Source organism: Anticarsia gemmatalis, chromosome 18, assembly GCF_050436995.1.
Source record: "Anticarsia gemmatalis isolate Benzon Research Colony breed Stoneville strain chromosome 18, ilAntGemm2 primary, whole genome shotgun sequence".
NCBI lineage: Eukaryota > Metazoa > Arthropoda > Insecta > Lepidoptera > Erebidae > Anticarsia > Anticarsia gemmatalis.
The window spans coordinates 10,773,811-10,793,778 of NC_134762.1; the positions used below are offsets into that span (position 1 = coordinate 10,773,811).

Consider the following 19,968-nt stretch of genomic DNA (forward strand, 5'->3'; position numbering starts at 1 on the left):
GATTCAGACAATGTGTGTTTACGAAGCACGTTTCGCAAATAACATTGGAAAGATTCCGTTTGGTAATTATCATTTCGGTACTCCATTAATAAAATAAATGTGATAAAAGTGCTTCATATTTGTTTTGATCTAAATCAATAATAGGGAATAAAATGTAAGCTTTAATAATAAGCATCCATTTAAACTCACAATGTTTTTTAAATTTCAGAACAACTACCATATGACATTTCACATTTTGTGTCATCTTATCTGTCATTTTTGCTTGCTGAGTTTCGCCCGCTGCGAAATACGGAATTTTCTATTTTTATCCGCATCGGGAGACAATACAAACATTTATGCAGTCCGACGACGAAGACACTACGTTGCATTCATGCTTCGATTCGCTAAAAAGCGCCGTCATGGGGTGTTGCTATAGCATTTGCCACAAAGACAGTGATCCGCAGGTAAATTTTACGCTAATTTTGTATGTGAATAAGTTAAAATCGCGTGTGTGTCTCACATAAACGTTAATAAACTCGTGTAGTTAATGTACGGCGTGAAATATGGATGATTTTTAAAGTTTTTGGTATAGTTCCCGAGTGTTAAATTTGACACTGACATAGTGTACTTGTTGGTTATCATTGTGAGCTAGTTCCTAGTTGATTGACATTATATCTAGTTGGTTTTATAAACAATGTAGGTTTGTTACAAATACGGTTCATTAAATTACTGATAAAGTTTAATATGTGTGTCAATGTTTTGGGAAGTGCTATTATCAGTGTAAAGTTCAAACTTTGTACATTAAATTATTCTGTGTCATCAAAACATTATCCTGTTGCTATGTTAAAATCTAATTAGTATGGTTACTAGGTAAATATGTTATCATAAACTAATCACTAACTTTTTTCTTTGTTCATAATGGTATTTATAGAATAATAAGCTGTGTATGCAACCAGTTTTTTGTTGTTGGTCTGCATTCCTTATTTAAATGTATTTCCTATCTTACCATCTATGGATGTAAGATGATACCTGTTTATACATCCTTTTAAAAGTTCATATTTAGAATTACCTTTAATATTTAAGTGGAATTTTCTGCATGCTTGTTTTTCTCTTTTGCACAAATAGTTCAAAATAAATTTTAATAAAACTAGATGCAGGTGGTTTATAACCTGTTTAACATTTTGATTTTTAACCTGAGATGTTCTAAATGTAGTTGCAGACATAAACTAGTAGTCGATAATTCTTTATGCAAATTGGTTACCATAATAATTAAAGTTTAGACAGACATTTGTCATTTACCGTCACTGTATGTTGGATATCCTATCATACATTTATCAGTAAGTCCTGAAACTTGCTCTGGTATTTCCAAAGATAAGCATATTCTAACGATGAGTTGCAGCAAGCACCTGTATTATATTAGTGTACTGAACAAAAAAACTTAAACAAGTACTGAGATTTAAATTTTATTAATAACTTCCCTTTACAAGACATGTTGTAAATAATAATATAATTGAGTAAATAATAAGTTTCCCTGTGTACGAACAATGTGATAATACTGTGTGTGTATGTTCCTAACTAAACCATTTAACAATTATCATAATCTCTGTGTATCCACCCACTGTGTTTTGTTTTGAATGTTATCAATCATTATTCATTCATTTAGCGGTTACCAAAAGTAAGATTTACATTGTACGGAGAATGAAATATTCTTAACTTGTACCACTGCTATGCAAGGGATCTTTTATCAAAATTAAGGAGAGTTTAGATCCAGAGTCGTTCTGATTGGTCAAGGACAGATTGAGGAGTTTGTGTACCTTCAAGAACCGTGTTGAAAACTCTTAGGCATGCAAGATTGCATCACAATTTCCAAAAGTTTTCCTTTAAATTAATAAAATGTGTTTTCTTTAAATTATTAAAAACAAAACAAACAGGTCTGACAGACACAGCAAGGGCTATTTTACAATATGAAGTGATAATAACTACTATTACTGCATAAAACATGCAGTTTTCCTTTTACTTAACAAATCATCAGTTATATAAATTATAAACAAGTAAAAATGGAACAAACATTAATCAATAACCAGTTTGCGTTTAAAGTCCATCGTATTGCAGACGCGTATGTTTCGTCATAAGTGTACAATTACATAGCAGTAGTAATGTGGCTAATTTTATACCAATATGTGGTATTATACTAATATACATGTGATGTGATGATTCAATGTTTTGGATAGAATGCAGGTGGGATTTTTATTATAGTTTGATGATTCTATTCTATTCTATTGTATTAGTGGTCAACCTAGTATCAAAGTTGTTCACGCCATCTGAAAGGCCATTTGACATGGCTTAACGACTGATAACATAATTTACAACAACCGGACCGACTTTTAACGTGCCCTCCGAAGCACGGAGACGCCGAGTTCAAATGCCACTATGCGGCCACCCATCTATAGAATGACCGCGCCAAGGTTTGATTAACCCACAGATCGTTTACCGACCGGTGAGCGTAATTGGCTACGGGCGTAGTAGGCTAATGACAGAGATAGATTGATAGCAGTAAGGGAGAGGAGGTAGTGAGTTTGAATCTCAATTTATGCCACAACTGATGTTAGTTCGTATTACGTATTATGCAAATAATCGAGAAAATTATTTTAAAAACTAGGATTATGTTACCCTATTCAACGGTCACCCATCTAAGATAAAACCTTAAAAACATAATTCTACCTTCCAAATGCACAGTCATCTCTATGACCTATACTGAGCGATATTGCAGGCATAATGACTGAGTTACATAACACAATAATATGTACGTTTTTATTTTCCATAATGTCGTCCTGTTTGCGCATGACATTGAAATAATTGTACTATTTATTTAGTTACTGTTTAGATAACAAAGAATGCACGCGTCTACATAGTTTTATTGTGAGTGCAATGTGCATGTTGTAAACAGGATTATTTATTTTATATACTTATGTGTTCTGTGAAGTTGAGTTTGTGTTTAAATTGTGAAGAAAAGGTATGGTAAACTATTATTCATATAATGATTTTACATATGAATATATTATGTGTATTATGTATAAGATGTCTCGTTGTAAAGCGGAAGTTTTTTCTTGTATGAGCGCACCTATCTCTGCATCTACTGACCGAATTAGAAAAATAATACCATAAAACGTCGACCTAACACTTACCTATGATAAGTTATGATAGTCAATGATACAGAGAGTGAATTTATCGCCAGTTCGAAAGGTAGGGCCAATGAGAAGAGCTGGCAAGAAACTATTAAGAACACTAAGAACACTATTAAGAAACCATATCATACACATTTGTAACTATACTTTCTATTCATAACTAGCTTGATCCTATGGTTTTACTCGCGTAAAGAAAAAAACAAAACACACATGTTACAATATCGCTAATCTATTTACTGTACATGTTTGGCTAAAGTTTGATTGCAGTTGTTATAGTTAACATATCAAAGGTAGAATACGTGAAATAAGTCACTAAAAGTCTTGAATTGTAAAATAATTTCTGTGAAATGTTAACCTTTTCACCGCCAGAGTAATATTGAAAATCGGTGTTCCCCACGCCAAGCAATAAATTCCTTCGTTTATACCTACAAAATAATAGTCACGGGAAAAGTGTATATCGATAAAACTTCGATTAATTTTACGTGTTCTTATATTATGAGTAAAAATTGCATAAAAGTACCACAAAATTTTATTGAATTTCTCCCATGTGTCAACTTTACACTACTCAGTACTCATTACCCAAAAATAACAATGATATACACGAACAATTTGCATAAAAAAAGTACTTAATTCAAATATTTTATTCAAAAAGTCACAGCACTAATCCCAGTTGTGACGACACCTTTTGACGTTAAGAAACGCCACTGGCGTGGTCAGCGCTGCGATTTCAAATTTTGCCGCCTTATATTAGAGATGTACCAGTGTGACCCGCTCCTGCTTAGCACGGGTATTTAATAACAATATTTCTCCACTATTTCTTGAATGTAATATTATACATAAAACATTCCTTTTTAATCATTCTATCTATTAAAAAAACGCATCAATATCTGTTGCGTAGTTTTAAAGATTTAAGCATACAAATATACTATGTAGTGATAACATATTTCTAATATTGAATAACGACAAAAGTAGTAACTATACCTAAAAGGTACAATAAACATAGATAGTACGTATTGGCATGATAACTGTGTTTTTTTGTTAGTCCTACAACATTAATAATACCTTTATTGTTTGTTTAATGTATTCAAACAATAACTTACCTCTAAATCGTCACTCCTTAAAGATTCTGCTTCAGAATATGTAACATCATCTTCTACACCTTCTAACACTCTCAACAGCTCTTCTGTCGTCATTTGACTTGAAGACATTTTTGTGGCGCAGATGGTGTACGAAAAATTTATTATACACAAGAATTTATGTACCTATTATTAATAACGTATTGCAACAACACTACGAGTGTCCAGCAGCGCGGGTGACGTCAGAGCGCGCCGTCTGATTCCGTCAGTGGCGTACGAAGCACTGTAAGGGATTCCGCTAATAGAGATGCGCGAGAGTTGCCACAAAATGATCGATTTGCACTTATTTAGTCATGAGTTTATCACTAGATATGGTAGTTTTATTACATATTTAGGTTTGTATTGAATCTAATTTAAAACATATCAGACAAAAAATTTTTTTTTCAGAAAGGAGTGAAGTATTTCAATTTGTTTTCGAAATATTGCATAAAGTGTTTAGATTGTAGTCCTTTTCCTTGCACATCACTAGTTGACGCGTCTTCACGTCTGTGGCGTGGATTTGCGGGCTAAATTTATACATTTTGCATGATGATTTACTTTGTTTTTTTTTCAGGTACAACTGTCTAATTATTATATGTCTTTGTGTAATAATGTAATAAATATGTTTAGGTAATAATAACAGGAGAAAGAAAACACTTGAAACGTATTGTTGTATGTTTATTTTGAACTATAAAAAAGTGATATTTTTGACGTGCTATCACGTCGATGGCGTCGTGAGCGATTTTCAATTTTACGTCTCTTAACGTCCGTGGCGGTGAAAAGGTTAATAGGTCTGATGTCTGCTTTTTATCTGAGTTCGTAGTAATCTGTCGACGGAAAAGTCTCCGTCTAATAAGAAATATTGTTTAGTAATTTTACTGTGTATCTATGTAATATATGTACTTAATGTTGAACAATAAATAATACAAATGAATATTTATAGGGTGTTAAGTGAATAATTGATTGAAGTGTTAACCTGGCGACCTTTGAAATTAAAGTTGAACACTTTTTCAGATCAATCAATATGAATACAATATGTAAGATTATCAATTTGTAGAATCAATACAATTATTGCTTATACTAAGGAAGACTATTGATCGTTCCAAATAATAAGTAAAAATAATAAAGTAGCAAATTCATTTTATTCTGTAAAATTTACAAAAGACAGACGTAAATCATTCAGTGAGTAATTATTGTAACAAGTATTATAATGGGATGAAATGTTGTCATGAAGTTGAATCTGGATTTATAGTTCAAAATCGAATCTAAATTGAATAAATATATCGATAAATCAAATCTTATCGCTACGAATTTTGATTACAGCCGAATGAAGTTTGATGGTATCTTCAATGACCAGCCAAACTTTAACTTAAAACTCCATTCTCAATAGTTTTCCTTATATTTCCAGGAGAACGTAGTGAACGAAAGGACGCACCTGTTGGAAGTGACGGAGCAACAGCAAGAGACGCCGGTGCCGGCCGCGTCCGCGTCTACGCCGCCGCGGAAACCGGACGAACAGAGCGCGCTCAATAGGATATTACATGAAACCGCCACGTAAGGAATATACTCATTATAGAAATGTTTGATAATCAGCTGTATGGTATGTGCTTTATGAATGAGGAACTTGTTTTTTGTTTCAAGATTTGAATAATGTAGATTTAAGTCAAGATATGCTAGACATGGGATAAATTTCCCATAACAATGTCGCTGACATGTCATTAGTCGGGCAATTTTGCTTGAAAAATAACGCGACGTCTTACGACTTGTGTATCTGGCGATAAGAGAAGCATAAAGTGTCTATTGAAGTCTGGCAATGTCGCACCACTTTTTCCGACGCCGCTGACGATACGATGTGATCCTCTGTCTCTGACTTTTTTAGTAATGTCTTGCAGTTTAGGAGTGCATAGATTTGTATTCGGTCGATTTACATCAGAGTTCTCTTCTGGTATGAAACTTACAGTTATGAGATTTAATAAAAAATAAACAAACTCTTCAGCTTTATAATATTAGTAATATTATAACAAACTCTTCAGCTTTATAATATTAGTAATATTATAAAGCTGAAGAGTTTGTTTATTTGTTTGTTTGAACGCGCTAATCTCAGGAACTACTGGTGCGAATTGAATAATTATTTTATTGAGGAAGGCTATATGCTGTATATCATCACGCTACGACCAATAGCAGGACAGTACCAGTAAAAAATGTTATCAAAACGGGGTAAATTATGACCTATTCTCTCATATTTGCAAGCGAAGTTGCACGGGTCAGTTAGTGTACAATAAATTGAATAAGTAAATTATGTCGGTGTGTGTGTGCAGTAACGTGATCGACGTGGGCGCGCTGGGCCCGTACGCGCTGGAGGCGGGCGCGTACAGCGAGCGCGTGCGCGTGTACAGCGCGCGTGTGGCGGCACTGGGCCCCGCCGCCGCGCCCGCGCCGCGCCTGCTGCGCGACCTGCCGCCCGCCGAGCGCGCCGCGCTGCTCGCGCACCCGCCCCTCGCGCCCGCCGACAAGGACGCCGTGAGTACATGATACTGATACCTACACTGCTCCGTCATCACCCCCGCCCGCCGAGCGCGCCGCGCTGCTCGCGCACCCGCCCCTCGCGCCCGCCGACAAGGACGCCGTGAGTACATGATACTGATACCTACACTGCTCCGTCATCACCCCCGCCCGCCGAGCGCGCCGCGCTGCTCGCGCACCCGCCCCTCGCGCCCGCCGACAAGGACGCCGTGAGTACATGATACTGATACCTACACTGCTCCGTCATCACCCCCGCCCGCCGAGCGCGCCGCGCTGCTCGCGCACCCGCCCCTCGCGCCCGCCGACAAGGACGCCGTGAGTACATGATACTGATACCTACACTGCTCCGTCATCACCCCCGCCCGCCGAGCGCGCCGCGCTGCTCGCGCACCCGCCCCTCGCGCCCGCCGACAAGGACGCCGTGAGTACATGATACTGATACCTACACTGCTCCGTCATCACCCCCGCCCGCCGAGCGCGCCGCGCTGCTCGCGCACCCGCCCCTCGCGCCCGCCGACAAGGACGCCGTGAGTACATGATACTGATACCTACACTGCTCCGTCATCACCCCCGCCCGCCGAGCGCGCCGCGCTGCTCGCGCACCCGCCCCTCGCGCCCGCCGACAAGGACGCCGTGAGTACATGATACTGATACCTACACTGCTCCGTCATCACCCCCGCCCGCCGAGCGCGCCGCGCTGCTCGCGCACCCGCCCCTCGCGCCCGCCGACAAGGACGCCGTGAGTACATGATACTGATACCTACACTGCTCCGTCATCACCCCCGCCCGCCGAGCGCGCCGCGCTGCTCGCGCACCCGCCCCTCGCGCCCGCCGACAAGGACGCCGTGAGTACATGATACTGATACCTACACTGCTCCGTCATCACCCCCGCCCGCCGAGCGCGCCGCGCTGCTCGCGCACCCGCCCCTCGCGCCCGCCGACAAGGACGCCGTGAGTACATGATACTGATACCTACACTGCTCCGTCATCACCCCCGCCCGCCGAGCGCGCCGCGCTGCTCGCGCACCCGCCCCTCGCGCCCGCCGACAAGGACGCCGTGAGTACATGATACTGATACCTACACTGCTCCGTCATCACCCCCGCCCGCCGAGCGCGCCGCGCTGCTCGCGCACCCGCCCCTCGCGCCCGCCGACAAGGACGCCGTGAGTACATGATACTGATACCTACACTGCTCCGTCATCACCCCCGCCCGCCGAGCGCGCCGCGCTGCTCGCGCACCCGCCCCTCGCGCCCGCCGACAAGGACGCCGTGAGTACATGATACTGATACCTACACTGCTCCGTCATCACCCCCGCCCGCCGAGCGCGCCGCGCTGCTCGCGCACCCGCCCCTCGCGCCCGCCGACAAGGACGCCGTGAGTACATGATACTGATACCTACACTGCTCCGTCATCACCCCCGCCCGCCGAGCGCGCCGCGCTGCTCGCGCACCCGCCCCTCGCGCCCGCCGACAAGGACGCCGTGAGTACATGATACTGATACCTACACTGCTCCGTCATCACCCCCGCCCGCCGAGCGCGCCGCGCTGCTCGCGCACCCGCCCCTCGCGCCCGCCGACAAGGACGCCGTGAGTACATGATACTGATACCTACACTGCTCCGTCATCACCCCCGCCCGCCGAGCGCGCCGCGCTGCTCGCGCACCCGCCCCTCGCGCCCGCCGACAAGGACGCCGTGAGTACATGATACTGATACCTACACTGCTCCGTCATCACCCCCGCCCGCCGGTCGGTAAACGATCTGTGGGTTAAGCAAACCTTGGCGCGGTCATTCCATAGATGGGTGACCGCATAGTGGTATTTGAACAGGGCGGCACGTAAAAAGTCAATCCCGGTTGTTGTCAATTAAGATAACAGTCGTTAAGCCACGTCAAAGGCCTTCGGACGGCTTGAACAACTTTGACACTAGGTTGACCACTAACCATACGTTAACAAGAAGAAGATCACTCCATTATCGATCCTCTAACGCTAGCGCAAGAGCGACAAACGTGTCACCATACAATTGACCTGACGATGCGTGGCGACGGAAGCGGTACCGAAAAATTATCCTTATCGTAAATACGAACCACTGTACTATGCCACATAACGTGGTGGGCCACCCGGGGCTGAACTTGTGACCACGAGAGAGTGAAATTAATGAATTTGTACTCCAGTGTTGCGTAGCCCGTGTAGCGCCCTCGAATCACAATCAGTATATTGCGGTACAGCACCGCACTGCAACGCATCTTTGCGCTATGTAATCGTCATCCACTGTATATCCACCGCTTCACAATAATTGCAAATTAATTAACTGTAATCATATAATCCCGGCTAAAGTACTAACTGTTATAAGAAGCCATACTCATTGAATAACAGAAGCCATATTATAAAAAATACGAAATCCAATTAGTTTTACATATTCGCGAAGTAGTAATTAAGTAAGAATCAAATTACCCTTTTGGGCACAGATATTTCTTTCAGTTGGTTTAAAGAATGTTGGGGTTGTAGACGTGGTAGACCTAGAATGTTACTGTTTCGCCAATCCTTGCGATCTTTTACTAACCATAGTTGTCAATTATATTAAGATGAGTACAGAGCTACAGGTGTTTTTCTTTTCGGTACTAAATTAAATTGTTCCTTAACTCTGGCGTTAGGCCGCCCCTTGACGTTTTATAATATTGCGCAATAAAATTGCTCAGTAAACTAGAAAGTAACTTTGTTAATACTATTGTGCGATACGCCAAATTGTATTAAATTATTGACTGTATAGAGGCAGTTTTAGTCCCCCGCAATGTCCACCAATATTTTTGTGGGACTAACTAACAGAAATACATTTTAATTGCAGATAACAAACGCAGTAAAGAAAGCAGCGGCGGCCATCTCTGAGCTGCGAGTGGAACACCACGAGGACCTGGTGGTGCCGTTCAGGGTGCCATAGCAGCGGACCAGCTCGTACTGCGACGACCGGCCGCTCTACTGACCACCGCTAAATTAAGTGTGATGCTAGTTAAGTAATGACGCTAGGAGTCGCTTTTTATATTCGCTATGAAAACTAAGCAAAAGAAACGACTAAATAAACGAGCAAACAAACGACCATTACTATTATTACTATTACTAAACTGATAGTAAATAGAAACAGAATTAGGATAAATGTGGTTTGCGAAAATTCTCATACTTGGTAAAGAATGTGTTCGCATTGGGTATTCGCAATGCGAAAACTGATACAGAATTAAGGTGAATTTGGTTTGCGAAAATTTACATGCGTGGTGAGGTTTGCGATTTTTCGCGTTCTTTGTTCAATGTATTGCGAATTTTCGCATTCAGTTATTTAATTACCGTGTTAGTTCTTATCAGTCGCATTCTTATGACAAAATAATTTCGCATTCAAGTGATGTCAAATTCTTATTGCGAAATTAAATAGTGTCGTGTGCGAATGACTTGGATACCTAACTCTTATGTACCTTAACATCAAGTAAAATAACAAAATTATGACTAACTGTGAAAGACTTGCTAAACCATCGATATTTTATACTAAAATCGACTCCTACGCGCCATTGTATGACTAGTTAGGCGAATGGCGGAATGACTGTGTGTATATGTTAGGTAGGCTAGCCAAAGGATATGTAAGACTGTGCCGGTCGCAGGTATAAACTAACGCTTATATAAATAGCTTTTCATATTGACTATTATTTGCCCAACATCGCACTGTAGTAGAAGGTCGTAAGCGACTTTATATTGTGTAACTTTACGACCTTTTTCTACTAAGGCTCTCCTCCTATACTGACCGTAGGTCTTAAAAACGTATATATATACGCGATGTTGTATGTTCCACTGCACGCGCGACAGATTGTTCCGTATAAAGGTGGCAGTTCGTAAGCGAGAAAGAGACAAAAGACCGAGTCTTGAGACTGCGAGCTCCTTACGATCTATATCCTGTCTTCGTCTCACTTTCAAACTGTACCTCGATTCTCTACCATATCGACTACCGACAACCGGCTAGCTATCGACAAATTTTGTATGACAATCAGCGCCTCTAGCGGGCGTCGTAGAAACTATTTTGGCAGTGCATTTTAAATGTCAAACTTTCAATACTCGATGGTTTGAATTGTAGAGAATCGTGATACTGTTTCATATGCATTACTTAAAGTCAAGTAACGGTCGCAGTTACGTGACCGATTCAGCGTAGGAGGAATTCAAGCCTAAATGTGTGATGTAATACGGTCTAATTGTGTTATTAATATTGATGTTTTAAAATTGGTGAAATGTTTGATAAATAATCAAACGTGATTGGTTGAATGGTGATAGGAAATATAAATATAGACCGACGAAGTCATTGGTAATAAATATTGTTATACAATTTTGAAACAAGATGAAAATATTATTTGAATAAGCCTGTCTTTTTCAGTGCTTATAAAAGGTCTTTGATTTTGTAAAATACTCTGTCGACTCGGAAGTGCTGAAGTTTCAGTGAAGACTGGTGTATGATAAGAATATTGGTATGTATCACTTTTATATAACAACTAGTCATATACATAATTAAACTATATACGGAACGAAAAAACTAGCAAATCATTCTTTATTGCACCTGTATAAGGGTAACAGACAGACCGGTAGGGTGTCGAGGCGTTAATAATACACGTACACAAACCGCAGCCGTCACGCAACCGCGCTGTGTGTTGCACTTTACAAGCTTTTAACTTTGGGTGTTCAATAAAAAAATCCTAAAATAAATATTTGTCTAGTATTTATATGAAAGTGATATTGTTTGTTTGTTCCGCTATATCGCATTCGCAGTGTAACTGCTCGATATTATAAGATTTATAATACATTCGGCTGTGTTTCTGTTAAAGTGCAGAACTAAGGCTTGCTTTCCTCTTACGCTGACGTCGGTCGCGCGTAAGAAGAAACGTATCATCTATAGGATACATCATCTATAGGACACTGCATAGCGACACTGTTGTGCGCGGCAGATGTTTTTTTGCAATAAGCGACTGACATATTATTATGCGACCGATATCAGCGTAGTAGAAAGTGAGACTCTATAATATATAAATGTACAGTCGTAAGCAAAAAAATGTATTATTATCTACGGTACACCAGAAATAAAACTTTATTATGATGTTTCTAATTCAAAAAGACCTGACATTGTTTCTGTTTTTGCTTACATCTGTACATCTAAATGACTCATAAGATATCAACCATATTAATCCTACTAAATGGTACTTTAACAGCACAGCAAATAGAACTGCTAATATAGAATTAAATAATATCGTTATTTAATGTCTGTTTTTCTATAAACGTTAATATAATAAAGGTTTTCTTACTGACTTAGGTTCATTTCTCATACGCTCATAATAGTCTTATAGGCATTAGACAAGGACACTCTGATTACAAATCATATTTAATACCTATATTTCTAGTCTAGTCTATTAAAAAAACTAACATTTTATAAAATTCACATTCCTAACGTAATTTCGATAAAACTAATGGCTCAAGAATGTAAATTGCCTGCCTCGATTGTGTATAAAAAAATACCATATTGTTTGCGAAATTTCGTGTCGAAGAACGTCACATGTACAGAGTCTTATTAAAATTTTTTTTTGCTATAATAAATTCAGTTTACGCGAATTCTACGCAAATCATATAATATCAACACTATTTTGAAATAAGACTCGATTTTATAGTTAAAAAGTATGTTTTGTAATATTGTGATCTTTTGGACTCGATATTAAGCCCTTTACTCACTAGGGATTAACCGCGCGGTCGAAGTTTGCAGCCGCCTGATATTAACCGCCTTTACACACTCTCACAAAACAACAATCGAACGTGAAAAAGCGTGCGTGTAAATGGTGTGCAAGGGGAAAGGAAAGAGCGCGACGAAATTTGCAAGCGAAGAGTACGCCGTCTTTCCCGTACGTAATCCTGTACGCTCCTAAGAACGCGCGATAGAGCGTGTGTGTAAAGGCGGCCATTGAATGCCGGTTGCATACTAAACTGTAACCGCGCGGCTAGGCTCTCTTGCGGGGAATCGCTAGTGCGCAAGGGGTCTTAGACTACACATTTTATAGAATAGTTAGAAAACAATTATTTAATTGCTAAAGGGTAATGTGCCATCCATGGCGTTGACAACATGCTGTGGTTTAAATATGTGTGGTAATAATATTCTTATTTTGTACAACTTTGTTACTTGATAGTTTTATATAGTGGTTTATTATAAAATTCTGTGGTCTCGTATATGTATAAAATCATGCACTTGCAAAAGTCACTGTGCATTTTTTACACACTTTATGTCACACACATGGGTCGTAATTATATCTCAGAAAATTACATACTGAACAAATTTTTTTTACGAAATTGAGTTAGTACTCTTTGAGTAATCAATAAATCACAACCGTTTCTCAGTATTGAGAGTGTCGAAATTTAAACTGCATAAATGTTGAAAAAAACTAGGAAATTTTGCATGCGCAGCGAATAAATACATTATTTATATGTGTATTTTGGTGTATTACTCAATTAAAACCAGTGAATATAGTTTAAAATGTTTGAGAGGCTTTACAATTTAATAATTATTTATAAATATAACCACTTATTTTAATTTATGTAGTTTGCAATAACCACACAATTAACACTCTTTCTAAAACAGTGTTTAAAACAACGGAACACTTTGCATTGGACCATTTTCATTTACTTAATTTATAAAGGGATATTCAATAGATTTTAAGTTGTATACCAGTATTTCTTTTATATAAGCTTGTAAAATACACAAACTATATTTCAACGATTTTCGGAAATTTTAAACAGGTACTAACACTACTACCTAACTTTCAAAAAACTACATACTTTTTAATGAAAATGTAACTTTGATTCTATATTTTTTTTCAATCAGATTCTATTGTTTAAACTAAATTTGTCTATGTCTAAGATTTCCAAAATCGTTGATAATATTTGTTCAGTCTATGGCACAATGTTTTATTACAAATACTTCTTCATTACAATGAAATAGGGCTTCTCGAGGTTATTTTTCTAATATAACATATAAAGTCATGTGCAAGGGGTTTGCTTTTAAGGTAAAATGTATTTCATAAAATGAATATTAATAGCCAGTTTTACCACTTAGGTAAAGATTCGGTTAATCTATCAAGAGGTTTGACTGCCTCCGAGGCGCAGTGGTTAAAGTCACTACGCCGCTACCAATGCGTCGGGAGATCGTGGGTTCGATACCCCAACGTTCAATTGTTTCGCGTCTGGTTGTGCTTTGCGTCCGTTGTTTGTATGTTTGTAAAAGCCCCCGCAGCACAAGAGTAATTCTTAGTGCGGAACTTGTCTTTTAAAAGAACTATAACATAAAGTATTTGTCAACTTAATATCTAAAATATACACTACTACCGATACTATAACTGTAAGTGGTTAAACTGGCGAGTAATATTTAGGACTACTTATTAATTTGCCTTCTCGATATTATTTGTCATTTTTCAGTTTATCAACAAATATAAACTAAAAATATTGACTATTACCATTTCTACTAAGTACCAAATATGACTTCTCGATGAACGACAAAACGCAGCGATTATTCTTATTTCGATTAGTCGCGCTATTGTCGGCGATTGTAAATAAATTCAGCCTAAAGTAAATCTGTGATCAGATTTCCTTGTTATGTTGGCTTTTCGTCTCTCATTATTGTATAGAAAGTTTTTATTTTACTGCAAGTTATTTAAAACCTTACTTTGTTAAATACTGACACACCAACCCAACAGATGATAAAATTTCTGGAACGCCAAAAGTATGTTACTGTACACTTTTCTACGTATACGCTCGTGCACGTAGAAATATACCCGTCAAGTAAAATGAGTGAATAAAAATTTTGACTATCTATAAAAGGAAGTTTTATCAAACATTACTTATTTCTCTTGATTGGTAGACAGCAGAGGTATAAAGCTTGCAGTAAAATAAACAAGAAACTTGTAGATAAATATGATCATTTGAAAATATAAAAATTATTGCAATTACTGACTGAATGTAGTTAGTTTTTTATTATATTATAGAAAAATATTATTACAATATGGAACAATATCTAATAGGACATACGAAACACATCCAGTAAGTTAGACAATTAACTCCATCTTTGTAGTAACCAAATATTTTTTGTCTGACAGTCGTTTCCATTTTCTACGTTGCATTAAATATAAATATATATAGAATTTTAGAAGTTTGGAACGATAGTGCTGCCATCTATGACGTTAAAACTACAACTTTACTCTATTATTGTTCCGTATAACCTGTTTGATATTATTTCATATTCAACTTATTTGTATGTAATGGTGCGTGCAGACCCACGCAATTTAACTTGCAATGTAACCGATTGCGAGCAGCACGACCTGAGATTGTGTTCGAAAATTGCACATTTACTAAAAGACCAAGCTGTCAAATGAATTAGGGGCTGTGTTAATCATGATATATTATTTGGTTATTTTTCTCGAACCATGAACCACTGTCAAGTCTCACGTCATTACTGGACAATCTCGTCGTTCATGACTTTACGGCTTGGACGTGTCAAGCGTCTAAACTATAGGAATGTTATCACATGATGGTCTATAGGGTTTTAGAGGGAAAATCCTTGCATTGCGGTTTATATTGCGTAGGTCTGCAAGCACCAATGAATTATTATGTGTATAGAACTTCGCTAAAGAGCTTACTTCGTTCGTTACAACGATGCCATCAACTCGTTTTGTATATAGACGCGACACCTGCGTTCTCTTAACTAAGTAAATTATCATTTGTATTTTATTGGTATAGGAGTTCTTTACATAAGCCTCAGGCTGGTATATTCCAAATTGTCCCCTCTAATACTGTCGCCCCGGGGTGACAACTGGGAATTTTCTTTCTTTCTTCCTACTTTTATTCCCAGATGTCACCCCGGGGAATAGTGTGTTAGAGGAGACAACTGGGAATATACCCTAAGGCTCATATAAAGGAAAAGTCAGTTAATTTCGTCTGTGTTTGGAACTTCTATTTTGCAGGCAGAGCGATTTTTTGTCAGTTGACAGCTATTGATGACTAGACGTGATTAAAGGGTGATGTAGAAAAAAATAAAATTTGATAGGAACTATTTTGCAGGACACATTTTTAAATGTCAAACTATGATAAACCGATAATAGTACCGACTTTAGAGAGTTCAAATACTGTTTATAATTATGACGTGTGTTTACTTTCAACCTATTTCCTGTTAAAATATTAGATTGTAACATTACGCAACTCTCAATCGACAAAACTTCGCACGGTCTGTAAAGTTCTGCCTTCATGTGAAGGTGTTAGTATGAAGCATGTATGTAATTAGTTTATAACATTATTATTGATTATAGAATACCAGTTATTTTGTTATGCACACCATAAATGTATAGTAATAAAGTGATTATAAATTTATATTATATAATTGTTTTTTTTAATTGAGGAGCTCGTGGCTTAGTTTACAACAGCCGCACGGATCGATCTCTGAGGTTAAGCTACGCTTGCCGAGGTTGTTCCGTGGATGGGTGACCATCTTATACATATCGAGTTCCTCCGTGTTTCGGAAGGCACGTTAAATTGTGGGTCCCGGCTGTCATTTTCGAAGATCTTTGACAGTCGTTAACAGTAGTCAGAAGCTTGAAAGTCTGACAACCAGTCTTACCGAAGGGTATCGTGTTAATACCCAAGTAACTGGGTTGTGGAGGTCAGATAGGCAGTCGCTCCATGTAAAACACTGGTATCCAGCTGCATCCGGTGAGACTGGAAGCCGACTCCAACATAGTTTGGAACAAAGGCTAAGCGAATATATATATTATATGATTGTTTTTATTTGCCGGTAAAAAAAACAGTGTACCTAAATAAAAATAATGAAAGAGGCTCGACGGATACGCGATAAACAATATTAATTGCGAAATATTAATTTACACAGGAATGGAGCCGCGCGGGTCAGTTAGTTTTTATATATATTTTTTTTACTGCAGTGGGCCAGAATAGACTATAGAGTTACAGAATAAAGAAAGGCAGAATGAGTTTGTCTATGTGTTACACTTTCATGACGAAACTACTGAACCGATGTCTATAGATGACATTTTCCAAAGAACGATATTTAGTTTCATTCAACATGGTTGCTTAGTAGTCAATGCGAATCTAATTTTTTTATTTATTTATTTTATTTATACTGCGTTTTTAGCGTGATTCGGCATTAAACAGGAATCTTCAAAAAGCTCAATAAAAAAATAATTAACGACAGTTTTTTTTCTCTGCGTTATCAGAATTGTATGGTACCTACCTACATAGAAAAGTGTTCCAAAATCATGTAGGCCAAGTAAAATGTAACTATCAGTGTTTTTATACTTATATCAAATGTGTATTAAATGCACGCACTATATTTTTATGAAGTCCTACCTATTCTAAAGTCTATATCGGCCACATTAGTCTTAAAATCTTAAAGAAAAATAAAAATATAAGTGTCAATGAAAAAGTCAAAGTTAAAAAGTATAATTTTTATGTGAATTTTGTGTGAAAGAAATATTATTATCAAGTTGTTATATTTTGTAAGAGCTCTACAATGTCGGTCTTCGATGGAGAGATTGATTTCCAATCAGTCACTATGGTGGACTTTTGTAAGAAGGTTAAGCCGTAAGTAATGATGGTCTCACAAACTTGTTTGATGATTGGTGATGGTCTGGCCTTGGGTCTCACGCTGTGCTACATGGTACCGGGGGGCCACCGGTGGTTACTGCTACTGTGCAAAGGTCTCGGGTTTGAACCCTGGAACGGGCAAAAATGTTTGCTTCTTTTTTTAGGGACGCTAAGCAAGCCAAGCCCGGAACAATTATTTGTGAATTGCACAAATAATTATTGCTCCATGAGGGAATCGAGCTAACGACCTCCTGACGCAATGGTATCTAAAATCTATAAACAGATAGCTCAGTGATTCATCAAGGTATAGAAACTGAGGTCATAAGCATGCATATCTGAAGGCACTAGGGACTGCAACTGAATCCTCGCTTGTCGTGCCTGCAAACGCACTAGTTATAAGATTCATAGAATTGAGGGCATACCAGTGAATTGTGTTGAAACCTAGTTCCCAGCGAGCAAAAACAGCCCCAGCATAAATTGCTACATTCATTTAAATTAACACACTGGCCAAAGATCAAAAAGAGAATGAATAAAGTACTATTATGAAGAAGTGGAAATAGTTAAAGTAATCAATTTTACTCTGTACAGCAAAAGTCCCCGACGCAAAGCAGTAGACGATGACTGTCTGATCGTGGGACTAAGCCGCGACGCTCTTCGTCCGAGGGAGCAGCCGCGCAGATTCCCCGACAGACTGTGCCCGCTCTCACACGAGTATTATAAGGAGGCCGTGAAGAGGGTACGTTATTAAACAAATACATAAGGCTTTTAATTTTAAAGATCCTTTGAATATATTTTAATAACTTATCCTTTTTAATAATAAGTTAATTTAAATCTGAACTTAAATTGTTTGTTCTACCTTAATATTATAAGTATTTTTTTTAATTTGATTCCTGTTCCTTGAGTAAGTTCCAGACGTTGCTCATTTGCTAACCAGTGATTAAGTGTCCACTTCGCCTACTTTTGAACTTTCTTGTTCCTTCATAACGGTGTTCTGTTCATTTAGTTTGCAAATGACTATCCTAAACTGACAAAGAAGTACATGTCGGGGGACATTGACCCCACACCGATAGAACATGAGATACAAGACCTGAAGAGGACTGAGTATTTGACTAAATACTGCTCTAGAGGTAAGAACACAGACTAGAAAATATGAAATAAGTACCCGATTTTGTATGAAACTTAGATATTAATAGCAAAGTATATTTTCTTACTTATCTACGACTTGCTACTGTGTTCCTATCTGTAGTACGTCAGGTTACATTCCCGAGTCCTATGTTCGAGTCCGAGTTCGAGTCCAGAATTTATGGCACTAGTTACCTACCTATTAGACAAAAGTGGTCATCGATACTGTTATAGCAAGTATTTTTTAGCTTGCTATAACAGCTTTAACTGTAATAGCCGTTTGTATTCTTTGCCCGATGTAGCAATCTTTATAAACTGTGTGAGTAGTTGAATTGTCTTCTAAATTAGACAGCCAATAAAAACAACTACTGCCTTTTGAAGTTTTCACTATTTTACCCATTCCTCAGAGCTCCCCTTCATGTCCGTGAACCTGGCTCGTCGGGCCCGCGCTCTACAAACACTACGTCTACCAGACGACGTCTACATTCCGGACACGAGCCAGCGCGGCTCGTACCGAGCGCCTAAGCCTGAGAAATACGCCGAACCACCCTCCGCCATGTCTATGAGACCTAAGTTTGATAATGCACTGGGAAGTAAGTAACTTTGTTGTCTCAATGATAAAAAATACGGACACGATGAATAAGGGCCTGTCATATGAAGACCCGCACACCTGTGAGATAAGTCAATCTTGACTTAGATCAGCATTTCTGTCTTATTCCTGGACACACGGGTTTCCCTATTTATGGCCTGAATGTTATATGCCACGTGTCATTGCTAAACCGCTAAACCACTTTAAACGAAAGTTTGTTGATTGTTGTTGTTGCAGAAAAATTGTTGATGACATCAAACTTTGCTCTTTATTATTATAAAATGAATAACTAAACGGCTGAAACGAAAATGGGTCAGTTAGTAAAAATGACCAAGAATGCGTTATCTTGACAATGCCTCCCTAACGAAATAATATTTAAATCATTCTTCTCCTTTCAGCCGAGCTCCGTCGCATCCTGCGCGTAAGTACGGGTGACACGACATACAACACGTGTCACGGTCTTCTGGCGAAGGTCGTGTTGGAAGAGAATCCCTTCGGCAAACCGCGCAAGGAGCCCCGCTATGGACGCTGGAAGAACCCCTATTATTTCACCTATCGGATTAATTAGTGGACTAATAAATTTTTGTTCTAATGTTAGTGCTTGTTTTATTTTTGTCGTCGATGTATACCTCTTTTCGGTATATAATATGGTTATGGCAAAGCACCATTGTAGGGCTATTTTTAAATATTTAATTATAGTATTAATAGATTCTACAAATGATAGATTCTACAAATTGTAAGTTGTAGAATCTATCAACATAGCCACGTTCATCGTCAGTCTAGATACTTGTCTCCTACCTGCCTGCTGAAC

At 38.7% G+C, this 19,968-nt stretch overlaps 1 protein-coding gene across 3 annotated transcripts; it reads left to right on the plus strand.

The window, feature by feature from the left end:
• The first annotated feature begins 85 nt into the window (after positions 1-85).
• Positions 86-19,754, plus strand: Lamtor1 (Late endosomal/lysosomal adaptor, MAPK and MTOR activator 1). Of its 3 annotated transcripts, XM_076125711.1 has the most exons (6): positions 6,824-8,495; positions 9,645-17,443; positions 18,035-18,182; positions 18,450-18,573; positions 18,976-19,161; positions 19,556-19,754. In XM_076125711.1, the coding sequence occupies exons 2-6, from the start codon at positions 17,373-17,375 to the stop codon at positions 19,723-19,725; spliced, it is 699 nt and encodes a 232-aa protein (XP_075981826.1). In that variant the 5' UTR covers positions 6,824-8,495; positions 9,645-17,372; the 3' UTR covers positions 19,726-19,754. The 3 variants fall into 3 exon arrangements, with proteins under 3 accessions (XP_075981827.1, XP_075981828.1, XP_075981826.1); XM_076125712.1 differs by lacking the exons at positions 6,824-8,495; positions 18,035-18,182; positions 18,450-18,573; positions 18,976-19,161; positions 19,556-19,754 and adding exons at positions 86-443; positions 5,688-5,833; positions 6,598-6,799 and having other exon boundaries at positions 9,645-16,219; XM_076125713.1 differs by lacking the exons at positions 6,824-8,495; positions 18,035-18,182; positions 18,450-18,573; positions 18,976-19,161; positions 19,556-19,754 and adding exons at positions 2,828-2,992; positions 5,688-5,833; positions 6,598-6,799 and having other exon boundaries at positions 9,645-16,219.
• Positions 19,755-19,968: the final 214 nt, after the last annotated feature.